The sequence below is a fragment of the Chroicocephalus ridibundus genome, chromosome 1, assembly GCF_963924245.1.
Source record: "Chroicocephalus ridibundus chromosome 1, bChrRid1.1, whole genome shotgun sequence".
NCBI classification, from domain to species: Eukaryota; Metazoa; Chordata; class Aves; order Charadriiformes; family Laridae; genus Chroicocephalus; species Chroicocephalus ridibundus.
The window spans coordinates 3,287,673-3,306,919 of NC_086284.1; the positions used below are offsets into that span (position 1 = coordinate 3,287,673).

At 41.5% G+C, this 19,247-nt stretch overlaps 1 protein-coding gene across 11 annotated transcripts in view; it reads right to left on the reverse strand.

Moving 5' to 3' along the window:
• Positions 1-19,247, reverse strand: part of DLG2 (discs large MAGUK scaffold protein 2) — a 1,060,606-nt gene that overhangs the window by 887,201 nt on the left and 154,158 nt on the right. For 6 of the 11 annotated variants that reach the window (XM_063325941.1, XM_063325926.1, XM_063325889.1 and 3 more), the window contains exons 5-6: positions 14,327-14,425; positions 7,510-7,608 (exon numbers count right to left, since the gene is read on the reverse strand). In XM_063325941.1, the coding sequence (XP_063182011.1) occupies positions 7,510-7,608; positions 14,327-14,425 (198 nt within the window). Of the gene's footprint in view, positions 1-6,302; positions 6,818-7,509; positions 7,609-14,326; positions 14,426-19,247 lie in introns of those variants that run through there. The other 5 variants (XM_063325909.1, XM_063325871.1, XM_063325933.1 and 2 more) reach the window with 2 other exon arrangements.

The window sequence follows — 19,247 nt, forward strand, 5'->3', positions numbered from 1 at the left end:
CCAGGAAATTCAGCACAAAAAAAACTTAGCTACCCAGTTTATGATTTCAAACTGCAATGATTCAAAGCCTGAACTCTTGCAAAGAAAAAACAACAAATGTCGCCCAGATCTATTTAGCACTATTAACAATATGCGGGCACGTAGAAATGTGGTTATTTTTTTGTTTCATATCCAGCTAAATTTAAATCAGATCCTCATGTAGTGTAGCGCTCTACAGCTCTGCTGGTTTTTGTAAGATTATACTAGTCTACAGCACCTGAGGCACTGGTTCAACGTCAGTATTTATTCCTAGCTTTATCATTTCCTAATTTTGGGTCTGACTCTACAGCCTCTCGAACACATACAGATAATGTTGCAGGAAGTCACACAAAATAAATTGAAGCTCATTCTCTAAGTAGATACCTTTTTAAAACTTTATATTGAGGGGGTTTTTTTCAGATTAACACAATATAATTGGGGGCAAGGGGGGTAAGCAGGCCTATTTTCTTCAGTAAAACCTATTGCAAAAGCACTTTGGCGTAAATAAGTGTTTCAAGTATTAGCTATTTGCATTGGCGTTAGGTCAACATAATCAATAATCCAATTTAAACCCACAGTGAATTCACCTCTGCAAAGTGAGACCAACAGCTGGCATGTAGTGTGTGAACCTGCTCTCCACCCTTAGCAGACGACCTGATCCGATTCACCATTCTGACCTTCTGAGAGCATCTTGGGACTGGTTTTGCTGCTGCTCTAAATTTGAGAGACTGGAACAGTCAGGTGACTCCACTGGTGCCACCTACACATTTTTCCATTCTTCAGCCAAGTTCTAAAAGCACTCTTTAAATCAACCGGGTTGGCACTGGGAGTCAATTGGTTCTGATAAACATTAAATGAAGGTTAATCCCTCATTTAGGGAATCCACTGTACCCTACTGGGACACAAGACCTGTCCCTACTTCTTCCAAGCATCACACACTATCAACAGGCATTTATGTATTATATACTTAACGTAGAGTGGTAGTTCCAAAATCAGCTACCCCAGCTACAGTATCTCCTCACTCTGATTTACAGTGATGCTACTGAGGAGGATGAGCTCTGAATTTTTATTTGTTTTCTGCGTTGGAACTATGGGAAACAGAAAACTAACGCTGAAAAAAAGTCAAGGTGTATATTTCATAGCTCTTCTCTGCTTTACTCTTAACTTCTTGCATGCTTTAGTGGCAGAGATTGTAGGTTGTTTGGTTGGACTCGATGATCTCAAAGGTCCTTTCCAACCATGCAGATTCTATTCTCTTTTTTCATGCTGCAAAGTGGGGTGATGAGTGTGTGGAATGGGAGACACCTACAGAAGAGTCATACGGTACCAAGGGTCTAAGCAAGATGTTGGTCCTGTACTTGGCCACAGCAGCTTCTTATTTTCCATGACCATTGCACATATTGAGACTTCTGCTCACACATCTGTCGGAGTTTTGCCTTAAGTGCATACATTCGTGTCCCCTGATCCAAATATATCGTCAGATGAGCAGAAGAAAATAGGATAGACAGATGTTGCTGGCTCCTGGCAACCTCGCCAGTCAGAAGTGTACATGGTCAACCTTGGTATGGGTTAACAACATAAACAAGCTTATCACCCTGCTTCCCAGCACCATTACAAAACAGTTTTTTCCTTCCATCTTTATTTCATTCTTTTAAACACTTCAACTAAATTCTTAGAAAGGATGCTGGACAGACAGCCATGAAAAGAGAGATATTGTTAATTTACCAAATGAGTCTGAGACAGAATTTAAAAAACCCTAAAAAACTAAAAACAAAAACCCAAAATTCTTCAGTAGTGGAATAAACTGAGCCTTTCATCAACTCAAAAAAAAACCCCAAACAACCAAATATACAAGATCTTTTTTTCCATTCACATAAATAATCACATTTTCATTTAATTATCTGGTCCCACAGAGGACACTTGAACTAAACATGGAACCTGTGCAGTGAGTGATCTGGTGTAAGCCACTACAGAGTTAAGTGGAAGCTGGCAACAAGAATCTCTAAGAAGGAGTAATTGTTGCAGGATTTTCAATGTTTTGATGACGGAAATTTATTTTTGTAGCTAACAAAACCAAAGAGTTCAAGCTGGGCATTCTCCCAGGGTCTGAAGGTGGCCAGTTCTCTGGTTTACACGCTGGAGGATGCAGCTCTGGGTCACAGGACCCCTACTGCTGTCACTGCTCAGTGCTGCGACCTTGGGAGTCAGGCAACAAACAGCAAGTGGTTTAGGTTTTGAGAATAAATTGGTGTTATTTTATTTGGTGTCTAGTCTTTGTGTACATCTTTGCAAGCTCATCTCAAAGCACATAAGCTTTCAGGTGATAAAATCTAAGAATTTTAAGCGAACCTCAAAATATATCTCCCAAACAAAACAAGTGGTGACACCGCTGGCAACCAGCATTGACAATTCTTAGGGACATTACTAATGTTAAGGATAATAAAACATTCGATTAGATTAAACATTAGGTTAGAGAAATAATTAGATTAGATTAGATTAGATTAGATTAGATTAGATTAGATTAGATAAAACATTAGATTAGATTGCCCGGGAAGTTTTAAAATCTCTGTCCTAGGTGAAGGTCTTTAGCTAGTCCTGCGTGTGACAGAAGACTGGGTGGCCACTTGTGGCCATCTTGTGAGAACTTATTTAGTTCTCTTTTTTTTTGATGCTGTGAGTGCCAGCTGCAAGTATCAAAAAGGCCTAAATCTGACACCTTGAACTCATGAGATTTAAAAAAGAAAAATTTATTTCCCTTCATTGGCCTTCTGGCTTTAAAACTTTTAGATTTTCCAACTCTGCGCTCTACTTGGTAGCAACAAGGGCCAAAAAGTTTTTGTGGTTTTTTTCCCAGTGAAGCTGATCATCTTATCTCACCCACCTGACATCAAGAACTGGGGGTTTCAGTGAAGCAGCCCCTGTTATGGTGAATCTTATTGGGCAACACAGAGGTGTCTATTTTGTTTTTCACCAGCGGCAGCTACTGATATATTCATAATTCTGTAAGAGGCAGAAGGATGGAAGGAGAGCTGACAGCTAGGGGAGAGGACAGCATGTTGCCTTCTGACTGTTGGGAGGCACAGTGGGAATGTTCTTGCTTTTCAAAAACTCCTGGTGCTCTCGTTGGGATGGAGCCTTGACCTAAGCTTTTATTTATACTGAATTCTTCCTAGTGATAAAATAATGCCACAAATTAATGTGCTTTATGCGACAGCAAAAGAAATAAGCTATGCTGGGAACGTGATCAATTAAAATAAACCAGGAGACCATAAGAAGTCCTCCTTGACTGATGCAGCATTCCCTAAGTCCTGGGTTCAGAAATGCATGTAAACATGAAGGAAATAAAAAAGGAGAGGAGAATTTGTACAAATTAATATATTCAATCTATCTGAAACTTATCTTATGTTTTGGTTGAACAATAATGTCAGTAGGATTTAAGATTTGGCAAGGAACATCAGAAAATGAATTTTATTAGATGGCATCTCTCAGCATATAGACTTCAAAGCAGGGTCTTTAGCACCGTCGTACATAATCTGCAAGGGCATATTCACTCCACCATTTATGTCATTTTCTATAGGTTGGAAATACTGCAAATTCCAGACTAAATTTTATAACCGTGTGTTAAAAATGTCGACTTTTTAAACAGTGTTCGTCTTATGCAGTTTAAATAGCATTCAACTTTTACTCCCTTTTTATTATTTATAAGTTCTGAAGAATAAAACTGATATATTTACTCCTTCTTGACATTAAGATCCACTTTTCCAAGAATGAGAATGACAATTATTTGCACAAATCAGACAAATGGATATTCAAATAAGGATAATTACCAGATCTGAGGCCAAAAATGACCATACGGTTGCTCTGTAGAATTCATACTTATCGAAATTATTTTTTTAAAAAAGTCAAACGTTCTGAAAAAGGTCTGCTCTTATTACATTGGTGAAAATTGGCATAAACAGATGCCATAAAAACGTTGTAGATTTAAAGGCAGTGGAGTTACTCCAATGCACAATAAAGCAAGTAAGAGCAGATTATGGATCAATACAATATACCGTCACCAGTGCAGCTATTTAAATATGGCACCAAAACAAGATGAGGAAATCAACTGTAATTTATTTGGCTTCAAGCCTTTGCAATATGAAATGAAAGTGTTCTGAAACTAGATTTTTGCCATTATTCAGCTCAATTACATATGTTAATATGGTGTTCTCACATGCATCCAAATAGCAGGTCACCTAAAATTCACAACCCTATCTCATTCCAACATCAAAGTTGGCAGCGAAGACTGAATATCTGGAGTTGAATATTTGAGGCTCATATGCTTGACTTTCGGATAATTTCAGCCATTTAGCGGCAGATCCAAGAAACAGAAGAGATGGGAGGAAAAAATATTGCGTGTAGATGGAGTTGGGAGCCCTGCTCCGAGCAGCAGCAGTGGTGAGATGACGGTGAGTCTACATTTGTTATTGCCCAGAAGGCCCTGGGAAAATGTTCAGTGGAAACATTCATCAACAATTCATAAAATAAATAAAGCGGTGTCTCCTGACATATGAAAAAGGTGACTGGGCCACGTTCTTCTCCCAGTTATGCTATCTTAAAAGCAGACTCATTTCCCTTTCCCAAATCCAGTTACTACACAACTCCTTGACAAACTCTCAAGGCCAAGGATGGTTGCGATTGCAGGTCCCCACCGCACCACCGGACACCCAGAAGTGGAGCTAATCACAGCTGTCTTTTCAACCTTCCTGCTTATTTTCTATTGGAAAGCAATGTCAAGGAGTAGAAATCGGATGTCTAGCATGATCCTGCATCCAGGCTTTGTTCAGCGGTGCTACACCACCGCTGCTGAGCACTTTTCATCAGTATTGCATCAACAGGCACCCATGGGCACCTCCGCTCTGCTCTGGGGCAGGTTGAGGACATAGTCTCAGATCCGTCACGGCTTGTGGGAACCAGAAGGACCTGGAAAGAACAGGAGGTGAATGAGGCCACAGAAGGAGTTCCTTCTGTGGCCTCATTCACCTCCTGTTCTTTCCCCGTATGGGTTTCTTCACCGGCAAGATGGGAATGACAGCTCGCATCTGTTTCCACATCTCCACCGTGCTCCCTACTCTCTGCGGCAACCGCCCGCCACTCCTCACTGCCGCCTATGGGTGCCCAGGGTGTCTCCCCCCATCCTTCTCCATAACACGGATGAGGGTCCTCATTTTGCATGGCCATCACGCGACAAATGACAGCAACGAGGGCAGCAGCGCAAACTGCTGGTTTGCCTGATCGTTTACGCAGCCTTCAGGGGTTCTGGCTACCCCAGGCATTTTGCAAGTCCTATGGAAATGATGAAATTCATCGAAAATAAACCAGAACAGGGAGCAACTGGGCTGAACCTCAATGTCAGGACTTCCCCTGGCAACTGCTCCTTATAAATACTATCACCATGTGCAAATGCAGTTACAAACATGCGGTGAGCTGCCTGCCCTGTAGCAACAGAAAGGGAGTTCACTGATTATCTCCCTGTCATTTAATATTAAGTTAGTTTGCTAAGTTTGAGGACATCTCAAAGAATCGTTCAGCTTATCCCTACCCCAGATCTTTAAGTTGGGAAGTGTCCTTAACCCCGAAGCCCTTAGTCTGCGGCTGTTGTTGCGGATAAAAAACTGTTTACATGCCCGTTTGGAAGAAATTATTTAGAAGGACCATTCCCAAACAGTCAGGTTAGATCTAACATCAGTATAAGAGCGCTGAATTGGGACCAAGGCATTTTTTTCAGGCCTAGGGATGCAAAGTAAGCTACGTTTCTCCCCCAAAAAGCCACAATAAGCCACAAGAAACTTGCATCTCGCCAATCAGAAACATCATGACTATCTAAACTACATCTGATTGGCCTCTTTAAAATCCTAAGACCCACATAATGCCCCCCCTTTTTTTTTTTAATTCTTTAGTTTACAGAATAAACTGATAAGCTGAGAAAATGTGTGCATTACACCATTATTCTGAGAGTGCTCTAGCAGCTAGAGATATTAATAGACACAAGCATAGGCTAAGATAAAATACGAAATCATTTTCCTTTTGCTAGTAAAAATAAGTAAATTACATATCATTTAGGAAGTGATGTAGAAACAAGCTGCATACTGTACAGAAAAAGAGAACAAAATGCTCATTGAAGCAGAGCTTATTTATCACTTTATCTTGCAACCTGACACGGTACATGCTCAATCTATTTAATTACAGGAACAGAAAAATAGCAGAGAAATATGTACACATAACAGCAACGTTTCCAGTCCTACCTTGGTCGTGACAATGCACAGACAATCCATTCTGTAAATCTCCACAGGAGTGTATGTAAATCATAAAAACAAATCAGCAAGGGTGAGGAAAGGCTTTTGAACAGCATGAACAGAACCGGAGGCTTGAATCTGCACAGCCTGCTTTTCCAAGTGGGGCCCTCATAAGAAACTCGAGTCCTCCTCCACAATGCTAAAGGCAGTCATGATGCTCACAGGGATCAGAAAACCCACTAGAAATCGTCTCAAGCAAAACTTCCAGGTGGCTTATCAGGCTTGATTGCTGCATTGTTCGATCTGTGATCAAAATATTCTGTTGAATGGTATGCAGCCTTCTAAATGGGAAGATGAGAACCACAACAAGCACAAAAGAGCAAAAGCATCACATTTCAGCCCTGGCTCTGGTTTCACAATTCTGATCTGCTGTTTCAGTATACCCATAAGATTTCCTTTGCCAAGTCTCTCTCTCTCTCTCCCGCTCTCTCTCTCCCTCAATCTCTCTCCCTCTCGCTCTCTCCTTCCCTGTCTTTTTTTTTTCTCCCCCCTCTCGCTCGCTCTCTCCCTCCTCTTTTCTACTAACTCCGAGCAAGCACAACACACACAACTATCGGGCCCATCTATCACAGCGCTGTCACTTCCCTGCCAAAACCGCTGCTTTGGGTTGTAAGGGTTTTTTATTAAGAGCACAATTCCTACAAACGCATATTGGTGGAAGTGCATGATTGAAACATTAAGGTGTGTGCGAGAGCTCGTGCGTCACATCTACAATCACTCAGAATTACTAGGTCAGATTCGGATTCCGGAAGTGAATATAAATAACAGCTGGGTAAGGCGAACTTTCAGAAAGTATAACAGAAAATAATCAGTCGGGGGGGGGAGGAAGGAATTGCATATTTACGCATGCACGCAGGTCTGTGAAGCTCAATAGTGATATAATCATAGTTTACCATCCACGGGGGAAAAAAACACATTGCATACATTATTCAAAGCTAGAGAGGGGCACCTTTTTTTTCCCCCCCCACTTATGAAAAATACATCAAGGTTTCCATTAAAAGAAAGCACCCCAAACAACAGAGCTTAAAAACTCCTCAAGTTCTCTCCCAAACTTTTTTTCTGCGTCTTTGACAGATCCGCAGACTTAATCAATTTATCTCACAGTCTGTATGCTTTGCTCAGAGTTTTTCAGGCTGTTTAGCCCCCAAAGCCCTACCTTTCTTGCAGGGATGCTGGTGCAGAGCTTGCCTTTCAGGTGTCTTACATGAATCATTGTGTTAGAAAGCTCGCTGTCAGCTCTTAAAGTCTTCCCTCTCTTACAGATAGAGGAAGAGAGAGAGAGAGAAGGAGGAGGGAGGGAGAGAGAAAGAGACACAGAAGGGGAAAGATATGTAAAATGAAAGCTCTGGCCAAAGAGAGAGGAAAATCAATGCTCCTATTCACTGGAAAAAAAAATACAGCCAACTGGACTGTTGACAGCAACAAGAGGAAACGTCTAGACACCCATACATTACAATTCACCTTTTCAACGCACTGGACAGCACAATTCCCCCTGGGAGCTTTGCTGAGGATCTCTCATTCTCACTCAGCGCTAAAATATGTTTTCAATAAAATGAGCCTTTCCAAGAAAATAAGAGCATATTTAAGAGTCATCTCTCTTCCATAAATTACTCAGGTTATAACCCTAATATTCTTGTGATTGCTAAAGCAGCAAGAGGCTCAGTAAATGACACACATTATTTTGCCAAAATGAGGTCACTGCTACCAAAGTTACAAAATCCATAGTGAATCAGATATGTGGTCAGAGAGCAACCAACCCGCCCCCAGCTATTAGGGTCTTGGTGGATGTAACATCTTAAAGAGAAAGTCTCCAGAGCACTTACGACTGTGTCTAAAACTTTAACTCGCTCTGAGCAACCACATGTGCACAAAACAAACTTGATTTGTGTTTACAGGCTGCTCTGGAACCTGCATGTTTTCTCCCTACTGAGGTTTAGTACAGTAGCCAAACAGCCAGACGACTTGGTTAAACTACAGATTATATGAAACAGAGAACTCTTCAAACATCCTTGAAGTAGGAAACAACTAACCATCTACTTAAGAACAAATTAACCCACTAAGAAGGTCTAACCTAAGCCACGCTTGTGCTCTATGCATGACAGGGTAAAGGGAATTCAGTCGACTCTAGAATCAGGAGATATTTTAACACTTAGATGTAAAGCATCCAACAGTTTGTTCTCTTCCAATTGGTAGATTCAGGCTGATCTAGTAAGGTGTGAAATATTTCCATACATATAATTACCTAATGGCTTGGCTGTAAAATTTCATGTCGTGCTCAGAACTGGCATATGGGGATACATTTTGAAATTGGTCTTCAAGTGCATGATCTGTAAATGCTTCTACTTGCAAGTGACTCTACTCCTGCGAGCTGCTCCCGGTGAATTGATGATCCAAGTTACAGCTTATATGAAAAACAGAGGGTCTGAACCCATTGAGGCTGTTTATGTGAACAACGTGACTCATGTGTTTGTCTGGGAAAATCAGGCTCCATCAGCGCACCTAAAAGCTTCCTCCTGCACTCCAATTTTTGAGTGCCACCTCCTTCTACAAAATGCACCAATGAGGATTTAACGGCACAGGATTTGCCCGTGTGCTGGCCAAGCTCAGTGCACCACGAGCGACACGCTCTGACATACTGCCACCTACTTTGTACCCTCAGAATCTCCTGCAGTCCCAGGCAGAAGACACCCACGCTTTTGAGGACACAGACCCCAGCTCCATCCTTCCACGGGCTCATTTTGGTTGCCAGGGCTCCTGGTCATAGTTTCTAACACACATCTACCGATGACTTGACAAAGTCAGGGCTGCATTATGGCAACAGATGACCGTCAATGGGTCTGCAGTGTTTCTCCCGAGGATACAGTTCCTCATTTTCATTAACTATCCATCCCAATCCCAACAAAGAGGCTGAGCTGCTCCATTTTCTTCCTCCAGCTAGATACTTTTTCCATTCATTTTTTCTCCCCAAGCATAAGATTTTCAGATCCTTGGCACTGCTTTACCCTTCATTAGCAACAACTCCTTCTGCTCTAATTTCTGCAGGTCATACTGCTGCTTGGTTCTATTTTTTCCTCTGCTCTTCCAGCCTTCGTGTTATCCGTACATATGATCATGATTGAAATCTACTATAGAAAGACTTGACCCAAAAACCAAACAAATTGAGAAGCAGCCATCTGGGGTGAAAAGAGACGGTTTATAGTCGCTTGTAGTTGATTTAGATGGTCAAAAATAACCTCTGTGATGAGCTCTGACTCTCGGGAAGCCTTAATACAGGAAGAATAACAACTATTTCCCACTGTGATACCAGTGGCTCTGCAGACCACCATGTGAAAACCACTTAACCCAGGTGACTGCTTCCTTCTCCTCTCATTTTACCAAGGTGACTATTTTTAAGTCATACAGAAACAAACAATATGAGGTGAGTGGGTGAAATGTGATGGGCTGTATAATGCAGTGATTTAGGCTGGACAATTTAATGCTCCTTTCTGGCATTAAAATCTTCAGTGTATCCAGGTACTTCCACTTGGATAACTAAAGCACAGGGTTTAATTAGGCAGTTATATTTAGAACCAGAGCCTGTAACATCCAGCTGAACTGAATATGTGTAAAAGCAAGCTTCTGTAAAACCTAAAACCAATAGGAATGATTGTGTGCAGTTTTTTAATCTTTCATGACACACCTTTTCACCTTTTTAAACACTTCTTAAATTCTTCTGAAACCCAAACATTGTAGAGCAAAAAATATAAAGAGGAACTCTTTCTCTAAAAAAAGGCAAAACTGGCTTTATTATTATCTCTACCTCAGACAGTAGAAGTTAAGGAAAAAAAAGACTACTAGGTCTCCAAGTTTTGGAGTAGACACTAAGAAAGGAGGCATCTACCATACTGCTAACACAGCATTAGTAATGTCACCATCTTGCAAAATTTAGCCAGTGACTATTTAGAGCTCTATGCACCTACACAGAGAACACATAAACACACACATCCTCTTACAAATGTGGAGAAAGATTTATTTACTCCTCATGTATCTTAAATTTTGTACTATGGAGTACTTGTTGATGGTGTTAAATTGCCAGTCTTTCACATGGGCTTAGATTCTCTTTCTTCTTTTCAGGTGCTATATTGCACCCAAACAAGCTACGAGTAAATACGTTCCTGATTACGTCTCTTCCAAGAGAGCAATTGATGTAGTCACGAACTTACTCCTTTAGGGTCAGAGCTCATTTATACCACTTGAGCCCAGTTCCAGCTAGGTTGCTGTGTATCGCAACCGGTTAGTTAGTAGGTCAACACCGGGATACAAGTTATCTGAGTATTATATGCTAGATGGGAAAATCTCATGTGACGGCCTCTTTATTAGGACTGCTTTGAGCTACACCAAAGGAAAAAAAAAAATAAAAGAGAAACTACTAATCTTGCAGGTCCTGGGTATGTAGTCAGGAGCTATATTACAGATGAAATGTCAGAATAAATCCTGCTTCAGCCAGGAAGAGAAGTTAATACGAATTTCAGAAGGTGTGAAGTTCTGTATGCCTGAAGTTGCTAAGACTTTTAATGCCGTTCCCAGACTGAACCAGAAGCCCATGAGTGCTGGTGTTAATTTAAAGATCAACAAATTAGCAATTCTGCCCCTCCTGACTGCAGCAGCCCTAACAGCAGCAGCTCTGCAACTGGCCTCAGGCCCACGGGAGTCTCAGGCAGAAGCTATAACAAGAATCATTCCCTTCTCCCATGCGTGGCAAATTTCATTGCTATTTAGCACAATCGATGTTGGACTCCTGACCAATTTCCCTGGCTGGTAGCTGTCTCAAAAAAAAAAAAAAAAAAAAAAAAGAAAAAGACAATTTTCTGTTCCATAGGGTAGCACAGACCTCGCTGCTCTGAGCGCTGCAGGTAGATGTAAAGTGGGCGCAGGGAGAAGCGAAGGCTGGACAGTCAGCTCCACTCCTTCATCACAAGGACTGCACGCCCAAGTGGCCACGGTGGCTTCAGGCTCAATAGCCACAGAATAAGTTTGTTTTCTACCGCACAGGGGGCCTACAGGAAGATGGGGAGGGACCCTTTATCAGGGGGTGTAATGATAGGACGAGGGGTAATGGTTTCAAACTGAAAGAGGGGAGATTTAGATTGGATATTAGGAAGAAATTCTTTCCTGTGAGGGTGGTGAGGCACTGGAACAGGTTGCCCAGAGAAGCTGTGGCTGCCCCATCCCTGGAGGGGTTCAAGGCCAGGCTGGACGGGGCTTGGAGCAGCCTGGGCTGGTGGGAGGTGTCCCTGCCTGTGGCAGGGGGGGTTGGAACAAAATGATCTTCAAGGTCCCTGCCAACCCAAACCATTCTGTGATTATATGAGGGGGATCCCCTCCCTTCCTGCCCTAAGGGCATTCCCAGTTTACCACTCTTTTATTCAGCAGGGAGAGTTCAGTAGTATCAGGTGGGAGCTCACAACACTTCAGCCAAACACCACCCCAGTGCTCAAAAGCAAGAATAAAGCTAATTTTATTATTTTAATAGACAACGTGCACTTCGCAGACTCTGTTTGCTGGGGGCCTTATTGTAATACCTGGCCCTTGGCTGCTGCACCTGGTGATGTGCAAAGTCATGTGCCTCCAAGGGTGCTCAGTGGGTCAGCAGAGTAGTTGCCTCCCCGTTAATGCAATCAAAGGATCACAGGATAAGTGGCAATGGAAAGGATCTTAGGAGGTCTTCACTCAAACATCCTGCTCAAAGTAGGCTCGGCAGTGAGGTCTGATCATGTTATTCAGGCCATTATCTAGTCTCATCTTGGAAACAAAGACGGAGACCATGCAACCTCTCTAGTAGTCTAATTCCCACAAACTGACCAGACTGGGGGCCTATGAGAAGATCGTGAGGCAAACTGGGAACAGATTATGATTTACAGGGTTGTAGGAAACACACATTCATAATCACAGGGTGTGGAGCAAAGGATGGGGAAAGGTCGTTGAGCCATCCTCCAGCTCTGAAGGGCTGTGGATAAGCTAGCCTTTTGAAAGCTCTGCAACCTTCATTAATTTAAAACTTATACCTAGTGTTTTATGTATCTATTATTTCCCATACAAATCCGTAATTGTTTTTTCTTGCTTCCCACAAATCCCTTATTCAGAATGAAACACAAGTGTTTTGGTTACAAATCCTCCACTGGTTTTATGTGGGCCGGGATGCTCTGCAATAGAAACACACAGTACTCAAGGGCAATATGTCCTGAAGTGGCTCTCAGCTCTCAAGATCCACGGTGAATGAAGAGTTCATTTTTATTCCTGAGCATTCTGCCTGGGGAAGTAAATCTAACAACCAATTGATCATCAGCAACTGAAAAGCTCTGGTGCATATGTTTAAACATGTAGCCAGTCCTAAATAGCTATGTGTCACGGTCAAAGCAGCATGCCACTGACGCTCAAGCACAGTCACTTGGAAAAGAAATCAGACAAAATGACTCTTTCAAATGAACTGACACACTAAACCGCAAGTTCCAGGAAACGAAACCAAAACATCTGCTATCTGCTACACCATGGTACTGGGAACTGGAGAAAACACCACTCACAGCTCTGAATGTCTTAGAGTTTGGCAATGGCATTGCCGATCTTTGGAGTTTACTGTCGTGGAGGCTTTGTGCTGGAGAGCTAGAAAGAGCATGAAAATGGAGCGCATGGAATTACTGATGGAGAAACATTGAGTCCAGGAATTCGCAGTATCGGGGCTCTTAAGTAGCGAAGATGGTGCATTGTTCAATTGGGCATTCATACTGGAAATGATGTTGTGAAACTGGGCTGAGATCCACTACATCCCATGATTTCTACAATATCCTCACGGACACAATGTATTTAGGGTATATATCAAGCTTTTGATAATTCCTTACTTTAAGGAAATTTCTTCCATAAATATAGAGACGAATTTCAATGAGTATACATGTTCTTGCATTGCAACTCTCAAGTAGCACCACGGTCCTACATGGTACAAAAGTTTTTCTGATCAATGGGAACAGAGCAACACAAGATACTCTGAAAGTCATGCTAGACATTAGTTCTTTAGGTCTTGAAAAGTTAAAGAACAGAGAAATCCATCTTGAAATGTAAACAAAGCCCACGGAAAAGCCTTAGACAAGAGGAATAATCTGCAAGTTTTCACTGTTAGAAATAACCTTCGCTGAAGTCTAAGAGGTATCACATAAGCATGCCAACTCAGTTAATGCCTGTTTTCTTTTCATCATGTCTCCAGCTTGCTAACTTTAAAAGAAAACTTAATAATTTTCTTTCACTTAGAAAAGAAAAAATACACCATGACTTCAAGGCCGAAAGTCTACATAATAATATCTAAGCTCAAGAGAATTGTTCCAGCCAAGTTGTGAACCTATGAAAATAATGGAGATATTATAATGAAACACTTATAACTTCACCATTGCAAGCAGCAAGACTTACAAAGAGAAGTGTAATATACCCCGTTACCACAGCCATGAAGTCACATTACTGCGTGTATTATTCAGCGTAGTTTTATCTTACGTATCATTAGACTGCCCATACAAAAATCATCACTTCGCCGACATTCGTATTCTTCCATACTGACTCCAGACCAAAAATAAACTACAACGCACACTGAGAGACTGAAAACACCTTGAATAAAACTTACTAACTGTGCAACACCTCGGACTTCAAAAATACACTGAAATGAAAACATCTTGAGATCAGCAATCCTGTAGAGCCATCACTGATATTAACAACATTTTTACATAAAAATAAAATCCTGCCTAGGACAGCGTAAAATGCACAGAGCTACTGACATACAGCAATAAATTGCAGCCATAAGCCTCATTCGAATCTGGTAACGCATATGCAGTCATTAAGCAGTAAAAAAAAATGACTGCAGGAGCTAAAATTCAATATATTCTACACATTTCACCTCTGGCAAAACTTGCCTAAACAAGGATCTCATTCTCCATCAAAAAAAGAGTGGACCATACCTTTGTCTTCATGTCTACCACATAACTTTCACAAGTCTGGTTCTCCTTATTGTGTTCACCACATTGTCCAGATCCTTCTGATCCATTGGAAGCTGCAGACTAAAAAGGGGGAAAAAAATCAAATAAAGTCGCTGAGATGTGCACTATAATTCTATTACGCTTAAACGTAAAGATTAGCACGCACATACAAAAGGGTAGCTCAAATTCAGATAAATATCAGGTGGCTCATACATTAGATTTTCACCTCGGTGTTTTGTCATGCAAAAATTTCTGGGTTTAATCTTACAGCCAGCCACTCTCATGGAAGTCTGTGAAAGTCTTAATAGGCTAAATCTACAAGATGATGCTTATCATAATCTCTAGTTGACTACAGAAGGCATTCAAGGTGCTCTGCAGCTCTCAGCGTCAGAACACAGAGATAAGGAAGGAAATCAGTGCCCTGCCAAAAAGGCCCGCAGACGGTAATGGGGTTCTCATCTGAAGTAGCTGCAGGAATAAATCTCCTTACAGCACCAACTGAATTACCTGGTTTGTTTTCTCATTTCTTATTCACGACATTCTCCGAAGTGACTTATTTTTGAAAGGGTTTCATACTTGTGTAATAGCCATATTTGCAAATGTTTTAAATTCAAATGCCCTTTTTTGTTACCTTTCCTTCATTTACACAGATTTCAATCTTATATTGCTTACAGAAAACCCTCATAAAACACATAGTATTTTTTTCAAATAATATCTTTACCAGGAGATATAGTAAAATACTGTATTTGTTTTTTCAATTTTCCTGCTGGAAATCTAATACATTATTGTAGATTTTGCATTAAGTCAATAAATATTATAAATGACATCTCTGTTTGTGATGCTCTGCCCTGCAAAAACGTGCTTGAAGATTTAGCCTTTGAAGGAAACACGATGACTGCCACTAGCTCGGATCTCAGAAAATTTCTGGGCACTTTGCAAGAGCACGAACAGGAAAGCAGAGTGAATTCAAACAGGGTACAGTGTCTTGTAGCTGTCGGCGCTGAGCATCACAGACGCCATGAGTGATTTAGACCCATCCTTTTTTAGCCTGTGCACCAGGAGCGCAGTCAATTTTGACACAACAGGCAAGAAATTGTTAGCGTTTTAAATAGACCAACCATTGCCAGCACGCCTTAGAAAACAACAAACCAGTGCCACAGAAACAGCCAAATCACATCCACATGTGCAAATGTTTTCTCCTCTGATACTAGATTGTTTATTTAGGGCTCCGTCCAACTAAAGACTGAGTGCTGGCCCCAGTCCAGGCAACTACTTAGACACGTGCTTTTAACTTCACTGGAACCAATGGCATTAGTCTTGTGCTCCAGCAAAGAATGTGTTTAAATGTTGGATCAGGCCCAGCAGCTCAGCACTACATGGGGCTGAGCAGACAGGACTCCATGCATGTCCTCTCTAAAAGTTTTAGCTTCTCTGACACACTCGCGGTCGTGGAGAACCATGCATTCCTTCAGCTTACTTCTTATCACCGAAGGGTGTTGCGTATCCCCCATTTGCAATCTGGAAGGGAGGAAGGGACAGCAAGGCAACGCAACCCGGCCAAGATTACACAGGAGAGCAAGGAACTGAACCCAGGTCTTGCATCTTGCCTCAAAGCCTACCGAAAATCCAAGCAACTGCCCAAGTGTTTCTTTCAGGAAGGGAAAATTAGTTTTACAAGGATGCATAAAAATTTTCATTTCATCTTTGCTTCCTTTGAGTACCTGACATAAATGTTTTCCGTTGTTATTACTTACAGGCAACAATATAAACTACGCAAATCAATATATTATTTATTTGCTGTAATCACCAAGACCAAACTCTGCCTGTTCCTAAAGGAGCTAAGCTTCTGCAACTTCTCAAAAGGGGTTTGACAATTTTCAGTAGAAACTATAAACTGTATGGTAGCATTTATCAAATGAGTGCAGCTGCAAAATTGGATAAGGAACCTCAGTTTGTTTATATTTTACATATTTTTTCTTCAAATTTTTCACCATTAGCTGACTCCAATATTTTGAAAGAACATAAAACAATGTCATAAGATGCTATGAAATGTTTCAATTGTTTTCCTTAGGGAAATGGGTCACAGATTAATTGTGAAGAGCAGCAAAACCAAGGACGTTAGGAGGGGACAAACAGCTCAAGTAACAGTAATTGTAATAAATCTGGAACATCTCTCTGTTCCAGTGTATTAAGGTTCAATAAGCATTAGCAGAATAATATATGCTTTCCAAACTTGAACAAAGTACATGTTAGCAATCCATCTGAAAACGAAGTCATTTAGCTTTGTGTTATGAAATAAACGGGACTGTATAATGCAAGAGGCAAAAAGGATACTTGCTGAGTGTTGTGATACGTTTATTAAAAACTAGCACTAGATTTTCTTATTCTTGATTACGTACAATCATCCCTTTAGAGGCTAACCAAAACCTTATGCTGTCTAAAATTATTTGTACACTCTATATCCAAAAGCTGCCTGCCCATGCAAAATAAGTATTTTAGCAACACCTCATTATTCCTGAACCGCGCAGGTCGCCATGAGAAGCAGAACTGGCAGCCCTGGGGTGACAGAGTACGAATGCAGTGGAGCACGTTCATCATGCTCGTACCTCCTTGTAGGAGGTTCTGGAAATAATGACTTCAAGCTTGAATTAAAACCACTGACCAAAGTTTAAACTTTTTATCGGATCTCCGTATGTAGGAGGCTGGTAGTTGGAACAACTCTCTGTTCCTCTTCGCAAAAGAAAATATTATCTTATTCTCTTCAAGTTGGTCAGAAAAAGAGATTTCACAAGCAAACGTTGCAAAAGCAGATTAAAACTCCACTCGATAACTTTGCTCACATGGGTAGTAACCATGAGGATCGTAGATCACACCAAAAGCAATCTTCCAATTTTGTTTATAATTAATGCTAATCTATTTAGATTATAATTAACAGGGACTATTTAGACCATAATCTCTTCAGGGCAATGTCTCTCTCATTGTGCAAATTTACAGCATTATTTAAATGTTTATTAATAAAACAGTAATCACATTAGCTACCTTGTTAATTTTGTCTAATTTTAACAGTGCTCAGCAAAGCTTTTCTGTGCTCATAACACATCTTTCCGGTAGCTTATTAGGACACGCACAATCGTCACAGTCAACCGTCAACAAAATTCCAGCTGATTATTTTTTGCCAAAATACAGAGTTATGAGCTATGAGAGGCTTGTGGCTGGTTCCACTTTCAGCAGGCAGCATGTTCCAGTTCATGTCTGAGCCAGCAACCAGCCAGAAGGAGCATCTGCCCTCACGGGCAATTATGGCATATGGGGTTTCCAAGAGCTCTTACAGGAGGTCTTCCTATAGCAGCCAAACTCTGCAACAGTGGATGAATTCTCCCATCCATTTTATGGCTCCGGAATTTATATCTAATATATCAATATGAGATACTTGTAACCGACCACAACAGCTACCACGTGTTTACCTCTCGGAGTGAGGCCCAACATTGGGCATATGAAAAATATAAAAAAACAATAAACATACACGCAAACGTTATTCTGCTCTTCCATGCTCTTGGGTGTTGCTGCCAGGAATTTGAATTTATTTACGCACACACCTGTATGGGATATTTCCTAGGGCACAGATACCACTTTGTGTCAAGAAAACGCTGATCAGCTTTGCGAAGGGACCGGGAGCACCGGTGGGAGAGTGGGGGAGCTACAGCCCATGAACCGAAACAAATCCGCAACTGCCTCAGGGTGCAGAGAGCTAATGCACCTTCTCCTACAGCCGGCAGCTTAGGGAATGCTCTCCTGTGTGCTTTTAGAGAGAGAAATTCAAAACAGAAGCTGATCTGAGACCTTTTCTTGGCGTTTTGCGTCAAGAATTGGTAGCTCCGCTCCAGTCCCATGAGAGCTTGCAGATAAATGCCAGCTTGCCCCACACGATTTACATCAAGAGAGGAAAGGTATAAAAAACAAGCGATCTTTAACTTTTGGATGCCAATATCTGTCAGGAAATCTATCATCTCAGTAATCAAATGCTCCCAGGAATATAGAGTGCTGAGAGAAACTGCTTTTATTTAATTAACTTTTTTCGAAAGTAAGCATTTTAAGAAATCATTAGAACATTTAAAAAGCTACAGGGGGAAAGTAAAATGCAAGATAACGTGTGCTGGAATCATCCATTTCACAGGACAACGATGTAAATGAATTCATTTAGCAGCTACGCTGGAGTGGGAAGCCGCCTGAGCTGAACTGGGAGGCACAGCAGGGCACACCTCCACGCCAGGGCACAGCCAGCCCCTCACATGGCTCTGCTCAAGCCATGTGTGAACTAGAACTGGACGCGAGTCCAGTTCATCCTTTGCAACATGCCAGCAACAGCGAGAACGCCTTCTGGGTCTGCGATCCGCCCGCCACGGGCTGCACCTTTCTGCTGCACCGAGGCAGAGTTGACAGCCCTTCTAAATGTGTCTTGAGCCACCTCAGCATCAGCTCCTGCTGCTGACAATCTTGGACCACAAAAAAAACCCAAAAGTTGTACCTCTTGGGCAGTTTGGGGGAGACAAAGCGTCGCTGGGGACTCAAAGAGTTTTTTCTGCAACGCCATGCAGAGAAATAATCCTCGAGACCATAAGATGTGCTATCCTTTTTCTGTACCCTGCTAGTCCTATTTCCATCTTTGTTATAGTCCTTATTACAGGAAGAAATGTCATTCCGCGAAGTTTTTGGCAGGAATTAACTTTCACTGATATTACAGATTACCAAAATGTACAGATTACTCAGACAATCCCAGAGCAGGCCATGCGAGAAACTAAAATCAGAAATGTAATCCCACGGAAGCCGGGCAGAGTTTCTTTTGCTTCAGCTGGGCCTAAATTTCAGTGGAGAAGTAATATAGCAGAGCTCTCTTCTTGTCCAC